Consider the following 15,990-nt stretch of genomic DNA (forward strand, 5'->3'; position numbering starts at 1 on the left):
TCTCCCTGAGACATGCCACCCAGTTAAACACCTCCTTTGTATATGTATATAGTCCCACCTCACAGTGGGGCACAATTCCTGCCACCCTCAGAAAATGGGTCATGGGTCAGTAAGACAACATATATTGTGATTATTGGCTTTTCTCTGTGGTAAGTACAGGATAAAACATTAAATTACCAAAAAAACAAAACAAAACAAACAAACAAAAAAAAAACTCAATCACATTGAAGAGTTGGTTTGATAAACAATGTATATGGAAGCTTTACAAAGACAACAGGAAAAAAAAGACCTTCCATGGAAGTCAGGAATCTAAGTAGCAAAGACAATTACATTGCTTATCCCCATCCAGATAGTGATAAGGACCTGTATGCCAAACGATGAAGGCTAAAACTATATGGATAAAAGGACAAAATTCCTCAGGACTTTGTTACTGCTGATGTATGGTCAGTGCATTCTTGAAAGACTTTGTCTTAGTTTCGGAATCTGTATTCCTCCTTTGCAAAACAAATCTGGCGTCTTTGGTCTACCATGTTCACTTACCTGATTTCTCAGAGATAGCACATTCAGACTCCATATTCAAATTTTCTGAGCTATCAGCAGTCCCAATGGAGGCCTCAGACTCAAGAGTTTCATCATCAGAGGCACGGGGTTCCAGTACAAGCATCTCAAATGTCAGCTCCTCCCTGTAAGATACAATCAAGAAACCATGAGCATATTTGATAGGAAGTGGAAGGAAGATAACAGAAAAAAAGATCCTCCATGAAAGTCAGGAATCTAAGAAGCAAAGAGAGTCCATTTTTACTGTCCCCATCCAGGCGGTGATGCCAAATATGGTGAACGCTAAAACTATATGGACTAAAGGACAAAATGACAGTCAATCTAGGACCAATAATAGGGGTAAGAGTAGGGTGAAGATGCTGTCGTGGTGAGATCTTTCAGTAAAATAAACTCTGGACTGATAATCAGGAGATCAGGGCTCTAACCTTGTTCATAATATCCATAATGCATCAGGAAAGTACCTTTCTCTCTCTGGACCTCAGCTTCCTACCACAAAACAAAGAGATTAAACTAGATAACCTCTAAGATTCCTTCCAGCTCCTAAACTATTTTCCATGAAGCTTACTAACTGGCTGTGGACTATATCCTCTACCTTCACCACAGAGACCTCTAGATGAAGAAAAACACTGATTGATCTTTTCTGTCCTTTGAAGTTTATGCCATCTTTAGTTATCGCATTCTCTAGTCTTCCTTCTTCATCACAGTCACCCAGCTACCTCTCAGTAATGCCCCACATTCCGTGATGTCTTTGGTACTCAGCTCCTAACCTTGCTTTCTCACTAATGCTTGACATCACCTGATCTATTCAATTAATATCTTTGTAAAAATTCATCTCAATATCCTAACACTGAACTTCTTTTATGTCTGCAACTTCTAACAATATTTTCCTCCACTTTTGCTAAGCTACTTTCTCCAATGGGCAGATGCTGGAGCTTGTCATTACCTGAATACACCAACTGTGAATCCAATATTCTGCCCTGTTCACAACCTCCTTATCCTTCCAATTCTTACTCACCTTCTAATCAAGTCTCTTCCCTAACAGAGCCCCTTACCTTTACTTCCACTTTACCGAGCTTGAGATCCATGAACAATCATTTCAAGAATAGTATCACCAGCATTACAATTGTCTGAGGTCATGTGCATTCTGAGACTGTGTTCGTTCTTCTTTCTTTTTCTAGGGACTCTCCCCTTACTTGAAAATTCCTATGAATCCTTCAAGACCACTAACATCATCTGCATCAAAGCCGAATTGGGTCTTCTTTTCAGATCACTCTTCTAGCAAATAGCCCCTGGTCAATGTACATCATCTTTGCCTTATCATGTTTTTTACAGCTGAGCCCCAGCTGCTTTTTTAGCTGGCCTATATTCCAGAATCAATCATGAGAGACCAAAAAAGTACTTTAACAGTCTCATATCCCCTTATAAGTCAAACTCAAGACCTGTGATCCTGGAACTCAGGAATAAAGATCCCATTAAGACTTCCTAAGAGTCATCAATGTCGACCAGAACTATTACACAGCATCTTTAGGGAGAACCATGGCATGTTCATATTATCCCCAAGGCATAATGTCACCCAATCCCTGCAACAGTGATGAATGGAGGTAAAAGAGCTTCTTTTTTGTCTCTCTCCTAAATTGCAACCAATTTCCCTATCCAGTATCCTAGCACTCTCTAGGGCTATAGCATTACTATGACCATCTAGTTGCTGCTCCCATGGCCATATGGATCTTTGGCTAATAACCTTCCTTCATGGATTTGTGAATGATGCCCATTCTTGAAAGGGACTTTGGCTTAGCCTAAGAATTTTTACTCTTCTTTGCAAAATAAATCTGTTCGTGAAGGCTGGTCTCTGACCTGTTAGGACTCCAGTACCTCATTTTGGCTCCCCACTGTTACTGCTAGATGAATCGTGACTAAGACTGACATGCCCCGTGGATACTGTGTCCTCCTCCCAGTCAGCCTCTCCAGACCATCACTGTAGCAGCCTCAGGTTTTCCAGCTCATGGAACTGGCTTCCCAGAGGGAACAACTTTCACACTGTTACCTGAGTATAGGCAACATGTCTTTGTCATTTCAACATCTCCTGTATCATCTGACACAGTGTTTAACACACAGGAGATAATAAATAAGAAAAAATAAAGAAACGATAGAAGGAAGGAAATGAAAACAGACAATGACTGTCTCTCCCCTTCCTCCTGGATACTCACTTCTCCTTCTGTAGGTTCTCAATCTGCTCAGTCAGTACTCTCTCCTCCTGCTGCATAGCTGCTTGCTGCTGTTCTGTGACGTCAGTCTCCATGGTTGCCTCACTAGTCAAGGTCTCCTCTGAGACATCAGACACAGAAGGCAACCGAACTACAACAGGAGACGATGGACCTGGATAGTTTCCTCGACGAATACGCCCCTTTCCCTGCAGAGAAAAATTCACATTAGAAAGTAAATTGAGTGACTGCATCAGTTTTATGCAGATCTTTTAGGATAACAAGTGTACTTCCATCACACCAGGTGAATGGTAAGAACAAATGGAAACATTCTGCAAGGCCTAGGATATTTGTTTTGTTTTGTTTTGTTTTTGTTTTTTTTTTGTTTTTGAGACGGAGTCTCGCTCTGTCTCCCGGGCTGGAGTGCAGTGGCCAGATCTCAGCTCACTGCAAGCTCCGCCTTCCGGGTTCACGCCATTCTCCTGCCTCAGCCTCCCGAGTAGCTGGGACTACAGGCGCCCACCACCTCGCCCGGCTAGTTTTTTGTATTTTTTTAGTAGAGACGGAGTTTCACCGTGTTAGCCAGGATGGTCTCAATCTCCTGACTTCGTGATCCGCCCGTCTCGGCCTCCCAAAGTGCTGAGATTACAGGCTTGAGCCACCGCGCCCGGCCAGGCCTAGGATATTTAGTGAGACATCATTCATCGAACACATTCAAGTTAAAATATTTCTTGCAAGAGTGCTGGAAAATGGATACTTCGGTAGGAGGGAGTGTAAGAAACCATTGTGTACTGAGATGAGATTCTTCTTTTAATGTAAGTTGCATCCATTCCAAACAAAATAGCCACATCTGGATATTTATTTTTAAATTAATTAAAATTGAAGTAACATTTCAGTTCTGCAGTCACACTAGCCACATTTCAAGTGCTCAATAGCCACAAGTAGCTGGTGACCCCTACACTGACTGGTACACATATACATTTCCTATCATCATAGTAAGTTCTGATGGATAACACTGCTCTATAACTTTAGCCTTGGAATGTACAATCTCTCTAGGAAGACCATAGAAGTATGTTCTAAAACTCAGTTTTGAAAAACAAAAACAAAATGTAGTCATTTATGTAACACAGGGTGCTAGTGAGATATATTTTCTTAGAAACTTCTATTCTTGAGATTAGAGTGTGAAAATCTCATTGCTGCTTCTCCCGTTGTTTTTTTTTTTTTCCCCCAAACATTGGTTACTTTATATATGACTTTAGCTTCTGGTAGTGGCAAACTAAACTTTCCAAGTTAATCTCCTGCTAAGAAACATAAAAACTCAACATATGCTTGAAGGCATTGAAGAGCTAACCAGATAGATTTAAGGAGAGGCTAGTCCAGCATTTAGTGCTAATCTAAATGACAGAGGTGGCTGTGACTCTAAACAGAGCTTTTGACATGCTACAGCAGAGGATGGCAAACTATGGCCTGTGTGGCAAATCTAGCCTTGCACATATTTTGTAAATACAGCTTCATTGGAACACGTTCATCCTCATTAATTTACTTATTGTTTATTGCTGCTTTTTCAGAACAATGGCAGAGTTGATTGCTGAGACGGAGACTGGCCTACAAAGCCTAAAATATATTCTCTAGTCCTTTATAGAAAAAGTTTGCCATCATCTTGGGGTAGAGAATAAAAGTTGGAGCCAGACCCACTCAACGGTGTGAGTTGCTGCCTGGAAAACCTCCGTGCCTGACACTGGGATCCCTAAGGTTTGCTTCTTAGACATAAGAGTAAACTGAAATTACAAAAGTCCTCACAGATACTGTAGTCTAGCTTCAAGTCATCTGAATGGTCCAGAAAATTCTAATCTCTAAAATTGAATTAATCTCAGATTGCTAATATTTTAGGACCAGGCAGAAAAAAATGAAAATATTCTATGGAGGAAAGTAACATTATCCTAGGCCTCAAAATATTTTAAAAATAATGTTTCAAATACTCTGACAAATAATCAAAGGTAACAGGCACAAAAGGAGACAACGTAAATGAAAACTAGTAAAAATGACAGAAAACAGAAACCCTAAAAGACTCCAGATATTGTGGCTATGGGATTTAAAATAACCATGCTGAAGGAGATAGGAAGACATAGTTGAAGTAGTGGACTGGAAATTAGGTCAAAAGAAAAATCCTGAACCAAGCAGGAAGAAACGAAAGAATGGAAAAATTCACAAAAGAAAGTAAAAGAATGGCTGGGTGCAGTGGCTCACACCTGTAATCCCAGCACTTTGGGAGGCTGAGGCGGGCGGATCACCTGAGGTCAGGAGTTCAAGACCAGCCTAGCCAATGTGAAGAAACCCCATTTCCACTGAAAATACAAAAATTAGCTCCGCGTGATGGCATGCGCCTGTAGTCCCAGTACTCAGGATGCTGAGTTAAGGGAATTGCTTAAACTCGAGAGGCAGAGGTTGCAGTGAGCCAAGTTTACGTCACTGCACTCCAGCCTGGGCAAATATCAGGACAAGAGAGATCCTACAGAAGAAATATTGAAGAGATCATGGCAGAGCATTTTTTAAAAGCAGTTAAAGATATTAACCTAGGAATTTAAGAAAGCCTACAACCCCTAAGAAAGAGAAATAAAAAGAAGTCTATACCTAGACAAACTACTGTTAAAAACTAAAGGCCTAAGGTAAAAGAAAGACTTAAAAGCAGTTACAAAAAGCAAATTACTTGCAAAAAAGGAACAACTATTAGATTCAAAGTCTGTTTCTCAACAGAAATAATGGAATGCAGAAAACAATGGAATATTTTCATGGTATGAAAGGAAAAAGGAACTGCCACGCTCAATTGTTATATATAGAAAATAATTTTCAGGAATGAAGGTAAAATAAAGACATTTCAGACAGACTAAGGGGAGAATCTGACACCAGCAGACCTGCACTAGAGGAAATATTGAAGGGAAGATTGAAAATGTCTCAAGAAGAAAAGTTAGAGGTGTGAGAAATAATGAAAGGCAATGAAAAGTGAGTATGTCTAAACAGTGACTACATAAAACACAATAACGATGTGTTGGATTTAAAACATACAGATAATTAAGATACACAACAGTAAGAGCAACAAAATCATATCATAGTAAGGCATACTAAAGCACCTGTATTATCTAGGAAAAAGATAAAACTACTAGTTAACAGACATTGATAGATCACAGATCTGTTTTCACCATTTGGTTAATACTAAAATAATAGTAAAAGTGTAAAACTTCCAAACAACAACAAAAAATGGAATAAGAAAGTAGTCAAAAAATGCATGAAAGAGCAAAAAAGGCAAGGAAGAAAAGAAAAAGGAACATATGTCAGGTAGGACAAATAAAAAGCACATAAAAAGCAGATTTTAAACCCAAATATATTGGTGATTATATTAAATGTAAATAGATGAAATGTTCCTATTAAAATTTGAAGATTGTCAGGCCATATAAAAAAAGAGAAAACCTAACTATGTGATGTTTATAAAAGACATGTGAATTCAGAAAGGCTGAGAGTAAAGAAATGGGAAAAAAAAAAGACATACCATGCAAATACTAACCAAAATAAAGCTAGTACAGCTATGTTAACCACAAACAAAGTAAACTTTACGAAGTGTTACCTGTGATAAAGAGGGATACCTCACAATGACAAAGGTTCATATTATGAAGATAAAACATTTCCAAATATGTACTTAAGAAATTGCTTCAAAAAAATTTAAAGTAAAATATTGACAGAAACATTTAAAGAAAAATAGACTAAAATCAGTACTGAGAGAACAAGTGTGCACATGCAATCAGAAATGATGTAAAATTGAAGTTGATGTAAGCAATCTAACAGACATATATAGACTTCAGCATCTAACTACAGAATACTCACTTTAAAGCACACATAGCAAAACAACAAAATTCCAAGGGTTGAAATAATTTATCTGACCATTAAAGTAATTTAAAACAAGTTTTCTAATAATGCAGTTACAAAGAGAAAATTAAAAATTCTTGTACACTCAGAAATTAAGAAATAGACTTTAAAACAAACCATGGTCAAAGAGGAAATCACAATGGAAATTAGAAAATATTTTGAATGAAACAATATAAAAACCCATGTAAGCTCTGTCTACTTTAAAGTTATAGCCTTAAATACATACATTAGAAAAGAAGGAAAGATTCATAATTAAGGATGTAAGAATCTATTTCAGGAAACTAGATAAAAAACAACATAATAAATTCCCCCTGCAACAAAAGCAATAAAGAAAAGTGCAAACAAACATTAGAATGAAGACAATCAAAGTCAAATGTAGCTCTTTGAAGAGGTGAATAAAAATTTTAAAACTCTAGCAAGACTGAAAGAGAGAAGTCACAAATAAGCAAAGGTGGGAATGAAAAACGGGACGTCACTACAAATCTTGTAGACCCAGAGGGTAAGAGACTACTAAAAACAACTTCATGTCAATAAGTATAAAATGTTAGACAAAGTGGAGAAATTTCTACAAAAATCTAATTAATACCATCAATGAAGAAATTAGAAATGTGAATAATATTAAAGAAATTGAATCCAGAATCAAAATCTTTCCAAAAACAAAAACTCTAGGCCTAGATTTCAGTGGCAGACAAGAAGAAATAACAAATTCTTCCACAGAATTAAAAAAGAAATTATTCCCTAACTTGTCTTTAGAGGCAGGCGTAACTTTGATAACAAAACAAAACAAATACATTAAAAAGAAGGATTACTGCCAGGTGCAGTAGCACATGCTCACAATCCCAGAACTTTGGGAGGCTGAGGCAGGTGGATCGCTTGAGCTCAGGAGTTCAAGACCAACCTTGGCAACATGGCAAAACCCCTTCTCTACAAAAAAATACAAAAATTAGCCAGGTGTGGTGGCACGTGCCTGTAGTCCCAGCTACATGGAAGACTGAGGCGGGAGCCCAGGAGGTTGAGGCTGCAGTGAGCCAAGATCATGCCAGTGCACTGTAGCCTAGGTGATAACAGTGACAGCCTGTCTCAAAACAAACAAACAAAAACAAAAACAAAAAAGGATTATTATGGCTTAACTTTACTCATAAACACATGCAAAAATCCTAAACAATATCCTAACTATAACAGATTCAAGTAATATAGAAAATGTAATACAAAAATATTAAATATATGAAAAGTTGTATTTATTGTAGTAGTATAATGATGGTTTAACATTAGAAATGGACTGTGTAATGTGTCATATCAATGCAATAAAAATGTCTGATAAAACCTCAATACATACAGTAAAGGCATTTCATAAAATTCAACATTCTATCACAATAACAACTCTTAGAAAACCTGAATAGAAGGGCACATACTTAATCTCATAAAGTACCTACAAAAATTCTATAGCAAACATCACACTTGGTGGTAATAGGTTGAAAGCTTTTCCGTTAGGGCTGGGAGCATGCCAGTAATGATCACTATTACCACTTCCATTCAACACTATACTGCAGGTTCTAACACAAGAAAAAGAAAGAAAAGGTATAAGGATTATAAAAGAGCAAATGAAACTATCATTATTCACGAATGGTATGACTGTACAGGTAGAAAATCCAAAGGAATCCACAGAAAACTTATTAGAATAAGTGAATTCAGCAAAGTCACTGAATACAAGATGAAAAATACCAAAATCAATTGTATTTTTATACAACAGAAAATAAAAATTTTAAAATAATACCTATGATTGCATTTAAATATTAAATACCTAGCAGTAATTCAAACTAAAGATGTGTAAAATCTCAACACAGAAAACTATAAAACACTTTTGAGAGTAGCTAATGCGCTACATGAATGAAGAGATATATCATGTTCACAGAAGGGAAAAATCAGTATCGTAAAAATGTCAATTCTCCAGAAGGCAATCTATAGATCCAATACAATCCTAATAAAAATCCCAAGATAATTTTTTGAAGCTGATTCCATAATTTATATGGCAATATAAACAGCCAAGAATAGTCAAAACACCACTGAAGAAGGTAGGATGACTTATTCTATCAGATATTTTTAGAAAGCTATGGTAAATAAAATAGTGGTGGTGTTGGTACAAAGGTAGTCAAAACAAAGCCCCTAGAAACAGACCCACACATAAAAAGGCTCCCAATTTACAACAAAAGGGGAACTGCAGGGCATTGTGGAAAGGAAAAATTTTCTTAAATATGACCCTAAAAGGTATTCATCCCAAAGGGAAAGACTGATTAACAACATTAAAATCCAGAACCTCTGTTCATCAAAAAAGAAAGGAAAAAAGCAACCATAAAATGGAAGAAAATTTGCAACAAAAGTAACAAAGGATTTGTATCTGGAATTCATAAAGAATCCCTACAGAACATCAGAAAAAGACAGACAACCCAATTAGAAAAACAGGCAAGAGCTCTGAACAGGCTCCTCACAAAAGAGGATATAGAAATGGCCAACATGTATATACACATACACATTGTACATGTTAGAGTCACAATAAAAAATTTAATTTTTAAAAATAACACACCCATCAGAATAGCTAAAATTGGCCGGGCGCGGTGGCTCACGCCTGTAATCCCAGCACTTTGGGAGGCCGAGGCGGGCGGATCACAAGGTCAGGAGATCGAGACCATGGTGAAACCCCGTCTCTACTAAAAATAGAAAAAAAAAAAAAAAAAAAAAAGAATAGCTAAAATTAAGGAATCTGGTAATAAAAGTGCTGGGGGCAGGTGGAGCATTTGGGAAGTCCTACACACTGCTAACATATTAACAACCATTTTGGAAGAAAGTTTGGCATTATCTACTAAAGTTGAAGATAAATATATCCTGTGACCCTGCAATCCACTCCTGTATATTTCGCCAACAAAAAATACATGTATGAGTCCCTTAAAATCATAATTCCCCAAAACACAACCCAAATGTCCATCAACAGTAGACTAAATTGTGGTATATGCATACACTGATGAACTATACAGTTATGAAAATGAGCTACAACTAAACAAAATATGAATAAGTCTTACACACATAAGGTTGACTGAAATGAATCAGAGACAAAATAATACATCTTTTTTTTTTTTTTTTTTTTGAGACAGAGTCTCACTCTGTCGCCCAGGCTGGAGTGCAGTGGCCCTATCGCAGCTTACTGCAAGCTCCGCCTCCCAGGTTTACGCCATTCTCCTGCCTCAGCCTCCCGAGTAGCTGGGACTACAGGTGTCCGCCACCTCGCCCAGCTAGTTTTTTGTATTTTTTAGTAGAGACGGGGATTCACCGTGTTAGCCAGGATGATCTCGATCTCCTAATCTCGTGATCCGCCCATCTCGGCCTCCCAAAGTGCTGGGATTACAGGCTTGAGCCACCGCGCCCGGCCAATAATACATCTTATACGATGCCATTTATATAAAGCTCAAAATTAGGTAAAGCGAAACTATGGTGCTCAGGGACACATATTTTAGTAGCAAACAAAAAATAAAACAAAAGAAGTCATTAGTGTAAAAATCAGGTTACTGCTTACCTCTGGAGGAGAAAGAGGATTATGACTAGAAAGGGAAAGAGGAGAGTTTCTGGGGATGCTGGCAACGTCCTATTTCTTGAGCTGGGGTGGTATGTGGATGTTCATTTATAATAATTCATTAAACTGAATATTTATGTTTCTGTGTTTTTCAGTATGTTTTGTATTTTGCAATAAAAAAGATATTTAAGAGTTCCTTTTCAAAGTTAGCTATTTATGGAAATACACAAATATCCATTGAAAATTATGTCACTTTGACAAATTTCTGAGTTGGTTTTGGCAAGAAAGAAAGGAAAAGTGCTGTTTTAAAAACAGAAACCCATGATCTAGTGCAGGTGATAAGGTAAAGGCTGGAGGGTAGTTCTAAGGGCATTCAGGCTAACTCCTCCAAAACTAAAACACATAATGGGATAAAATCAGGAGAATTACAATATTGCTATTCCACTTTTCGTTCTAAAATCAACAAGGAAAAAACATGTTAAGAAAAACAAGCTCAAAACAGAAGATCAGTCTGCAAGTTAAACAAAAAATGACGAAGTATTCTTTATGCTATAAATTCCAGGACATCATCCAGTTCCATTTGACGTTGACTATTTATAGCCAAATGAATAAATAATATGATTTAAAAGCCTCAAGAAGCTTGAAAATCTGAGTTTATTCTTAGTGTCCACATTCCAGTATTCAATAAAAGAGCTGCCTTTTTTCAATGTTCATACCATTAGCTGGCCACCGGAGTATTTCACCATGAGTTAGCTGCAAATCACTTAATATAGCTGAAGAAAATCAAACAAGCTCAACAGATCTGATCTATTTTAAGAAGCATTAAACAAAACAAAGAAAAATGGAAAAACTCCTACAGCCTAGAATTATCTTACAAAGATTAAAGTAATTTTTAAAAAGTTGATTACATGGAGCTTTTAGAAACATGGGAAAATACTAATACTGTGTTAAAAACAGTACATAAGGTTGTATACCATTGGCTTTAAAAATGTAATACAAAATTTACAAATACACTAAATTATTAACAGTAGTTTCCTGACTGGAATAATATCCTTCACTTCCCCACTTTCCTATAATAAGCATGAATTTACTTTTTTCAAACTGGAATTTTTTCTTTTGGATCTCTGCTCACTGTATATTCTCTTGTAGTGTTTTTTTCCATAATTGTTTTTCTCCCATCAGTGTAAGTGTCACAGAGTGAAAAAGGCAAATATTTTCTTGACAGTATCATAAAAATAATTGTAGACCTCCCTGAAAAGTATCTGTGGGTAACACTGAGAAGTGGTTTATAGTATCCTTTGTTCATTTTTCACTGGGTAGCTAATCTTTCTATTTACTTATAAGGAGCTTCTCTTTATAAAGGAAAATTAGACTTTGAAATGGGAATTGAAAATATTTTCTTATGGTACATCACTTCCCTTTTACTTTCTTTATGGTCATTTTGTCACACAATAATACTTGGTTTTTGTTGCTGAACCTTTCAACTTTTTTCTTTAATAGTCTTACATAACAGCAAAGCCCTGTCCAAGATTATATTTTTCCACCATAATATGGATTGTATTGGTTTTGACTGATCACAGACTACATGAATAATTTGTACCCAACTCTTAATGCAAGTACTGGAAAAAATATAAAGCCACATTGTCATCCTTTTTCTCAGTAACTATTCCAGTGACTTCCTGGCTTAAACTTTGCAGGCAATCTGTTCCTAAAATGAGAATATCAAAATACAATTATCTTCAACTGTTAATAAGTAGGAGGTCTCAAGTCGTACTAAATACAATTTAATATTATACACAATACCCAGATTTCCAATCCTTTACAGCACATTAACAGGATTATCAGAAAAATCTGGACTGGACTACCACTACCGAAGACATCACAGATACTATACTTTTGACAGACAGCCAAGATCAGGAAGCAGTTTAAGACATTATTAGGCTTATAGAGAGTTAATTATTCTCAGTTTGTACAGAAAAATAAACTAGCACTTAATTCATCCCTTTCAAATGGGAGGAAGTGGAGTTCTCTTCTTAAAAGCTGTGTTTTCAGAGCTCTAAAAAGGTACACTTATAAAATAATTTTAAAATTCTTCTGAATTGTACAATGAGATACTGGGACCCCTGACTTGATAAGAGATCTTTAATCACACTTAGCTTCTTTCTTGCTTGTTTTCAGTTTCTGTTCTATGAAGATAAATGTTTTCTGGTTAATCTCTTTCCATTTGCTCCCGTTTTCCCTTTCTATTTGTACTTTTTTCACCCTAAAGATGTATCCTCTTCAGCCACCTTTTATGGCTTAGTTTCAACTTTTGCATGAAAAGGTTTAGGTGATAACTTTTCTGATTTCCCCTTGGGCTCTTTCCCAATTGCCCTTTGAGCTGAGTTAAACTACTTGGGTATTTTGGCATTATTAAGGTAGAAAGGTAGGGTACTTGAGTGTCTACAGGATGCAGGGCAGTGAGGACCTCTGCCAGGATAGTGCCAGAGCTACTTTTATGTTTTAGTCTTTGATGTGATTTTTTTTTTTTTTTTAAATATACAGGGTCTCACTCTTGCTCAGGTTAGAGTGCAGTGGCACAATCACAGCTCACTGCAGCCTTGAACTCCTGGGCTCAAGGGATCCTTCTACCTCAGTATCCCCAATATGTGGGACTACAGGCATGTGCCACCATGCCCGGCTAACTTTTTAAATTTTTTGTAGAGATGAGATCTCGCATTATTGTCAAGGCTGACCTGAAATTCCTGGCTTCAAGCAATCCTCCTGCCTTGGCCTTCCAAAGTGCTGGGATTATAGGCATGAACTACAGTGCCTGGCCTGACTCAGCTTGTTTGTTTGTTTCTTTTCCTCCCTACATGGATATTCATTTTCCCCACATCATTTAGTGAATACCAGACCTCTGAAATGCCACTCACATTATAATCCTTTATTTTTCTCTTTTAGAATTTTCCCAGTTATTCTGCTTCTTTATTTTCCTATGAATTTTAGCATCAACTTGTAAAGGTCCCCAAAGTATTCTTTTGCTATTTTTGTTGAGACCACATTTGTAAGTAAAGAGTTATAAAACTCTTTCCTTGTCTGTGTAAGAACTGATCTTTGGTCAATGTTCTAGGTCAGGACCCCTGGAAACTTGATAAAGGCAGGTTGCAAATTAATCTGATTGATAAACTGCATCTGGAGAAGAAGTAAAGATAAATTGTAAATATCCCATAGGAAGCCATATATTTGGAATTCCCGGAAAGTGGAGTCAGTTGTAACTGGACATACCCCTTGTGGGGACGCTGGAAACAATGTCTATGGAATTTTACAAGAGGCTAATTCCTGTATAGGCATAAAACTTCCAAGGCAGAATAGTTCTGCATCCATTGGATGTGGAGTCCTTTTTCTTTGCACCTGAGTTGTGACTTAGAGGCCAAAGATAACTCATTGATGGCTGTAAGGGCTCCCACACGAGGATGATGCTGCAAGGGCTCCCACACGAGGATGATCTTATGCTCTCTGCAAGCATGCTGTACTTCCAGTCCCGTATCCTAAGTGATTCTGATGCCAAGTGAAGCCCATGGTAGTCATATGAGTCTGAAAGTTGAGCCTAAGAAAATATCCTCTTTCCCTCCTAGTGGGTATTGAAACAATGTATGAATAGACTAATTTAGAAGAACTGACACCATTACAAAATTTAGCCTTTCTTTCCAAATGTATTTGTTTAAGTCTTCTTTTGTAATATTTGAGGTTTTAAGGTTTTTTTTTTTTGGAGACAGAGTCTTGCTCCATCGCCCAGGCTGGAGTGCAGTGGTGCAATCTTGGCTCACTGCAGGCTCCGCCTCCCAGGTTCACACTATTCTCCTGCCTCAGCCTCCAGAGTAGCTGGGACTACAGGCGCCCGCCACCACGCCCGACTGATTGTTTTTGTATTTTTTAGTAGAGATGGGGTTTCACCATGTTAGCCAGGATGGTCTCAATCTCCTGACCTTGTGATCCGCCCACCTCAGCCTCCCAAAGTGCTGGAATTACAGGCGTGAGCCACCGCGCCTGGCCTTAAGGCTTTCTTTGTATAAATCTTCTATATTTCTTGTTAAGTGTATTCTTTGATATTTGATGTTGATGTTTAAAGTGTGTGTGTGTGTGTGTACAATATACAAACGGGCATTTTTCTTCCATCATATCATCCAAGTGGTTGTTTGTATAAGTAAAATTTATTAGTTGTACTCAGACATCAGAATTCTCTTATCATCTTTAAGTTCTTTAGTTGATTTTCCTGAGTTTCACATGTATATAATCATAATGGAAAAAGTAATAATTTTACTTCTTTAAAATTTTATATCTCCAATTCTTTTTTCTTAATTGCTTTAGCTAGTACCTTCAGATCAATGTCAAATGACAGTGGGGATAATGGATATCCTTGCCTTTTCTGATTTTAATCAGAATGCTTCCAGTGTTCTTCCATTTAGCAAGATGTTGGATTTTGGGTTCAGATATATTTTTATCATGCTAAGAATATAAGATATCACTGTTTTAATAAGAGTGTTTTTAAAAAGAATGCTGATATATCAAATGCCTTTCAAATATCTATAAGGATAATACAATTTTTCTCCACAGATCAACAAACATGGTGAATGACATTAATAGCTATCCTAATATAGAGTCATCCTTGTATTCCTAGGTTAAATCCTCCTTGGTCAAGGTTTATATTTTTATATTTATAGGCTACTGAATTCTGCTTGCTGATTCATTTTTATTTTATTTTTTAATTCTTTTTTTTTTTTTTTTTTTTTGAGATAGGGTCTCTCTCTGTCACCCAGGCTGGAGTGCAGTGGTGTTATCATGGCTCACTGCAGCCTTGACTTCCTAGGCTCAGGCGATTCTCTCATCTCAGCCTCCCTAGTAGCTGGGACTACAGGTGCTTGCCACCAGGCCTAATTTTTTTTTTTTTTGTAGAGATGGGGTTTCACCATGTTGCCCAGGCTGGTCTCAAACTCTTGGGCTCAAAGATCCACACGCCTTGGTCTCCCAAAGTGCCGGTGATATTTCAACCTAGGATTTTTGAATTAATATTCATAGATGAGGCAGTCCTACATGTATATATCAGGTGCTATCTCTGTGTGTATGGGGGTGTGTGTATAAGAATTCTCTTTCTCTCTATGGAGAGAGTTCCATAACAAGCATAGTTCTTAATGGTTTTAAAATATTAATTTAGACTGGGTATGGTGGTTCACACCTGTAATCCCACCACTTTGGGAGGCCAAGGAGGGCAGATCACCTGAGGTCAGGAGTTCGAGGCCAGCCAGGCCAACATGGCGAAACCCCAACTCTACTAAAAATAAATACAAAATACAAAAATTAGCCAGGGGTGGTAGTGCATACCTGTAGTCCCCAGCTACTCGGGAGGCTGAGGCATGAGAATCGCTTGAACCCAGGAGGCAGAGGTTGCAGTGAGCCAAGATTGTGCCACTGCCCTCCAGCGTGGGTGACAGAGTGAGACTCTGTCTCAATTAAAACGCAAACAAAAAATCAACTCATTTAATCCTAAGCTTGGTACTATTAACCAATTTATAGATAAGAACACTGAGGCATGGAGATTAATTTGCCATGTCACAACTACTAGTAAACTAGAGCTAGGATTTACACCCAAAAGTCTAGTCCAGAGTCCATGCTGTGCTCTGCTGCTTTTAATATTTCTATATGCAATTTTTATTAGTTTTTTCTTCGTGTGTGTGTGTGTGTGTGTGTGTTTGGGGCGGGGGTGGTGAGGAT

At 37.4% G+C, this 15,990-nt stretch overlaps 1 protein-coding gene across 15 annotated transcripts in view; it reads right to left on the bottom strand.

Moving 5' to 3' along the window:
* The window catches only part of MYO9A (myosin IXA), a 308,489-nt gene that overhangs the window by 4,979 nt on the left and 287,520 nt on the right, over positions 1 to 15,990 (bottom strand). For all 15 annotated transcript variants that reach the window (XM_008016030.3, XM_038010113.2, XM_008016029.3 and 12 more), the window contains 2 exons: positions 2,766 to 2,968; positions 541 to 683 (listed from right to left, as the gene is read on the bottom strand). In XM_008016030.3, the coding sequence (XP_008014221.3) occupies positions 541 to 683; positions 2,766 to 2,968 (346 nt within the window). The remainder of the gene's footprint in view (positions 1 to 540; positions 684 to 2,765; positions 2,969 to 15,990) is intronic.

Source organism: Chlorocebus sabaeus, chromosome 26, assembly GCF_047675955.1.
Source record: "Chlorocebus sabaeus isolate Y175 chromosome 26, mChlSab1.0.hap1, whole genome shotgun sequence".
Classification (NCBI taxonomy): domain Eukaryota; kingdom Metazoa; phylum Chordata; class Mammalia; order Primates; family Cercopithecidae; genus Chlorocebus; species Chlorocebus sabaeus.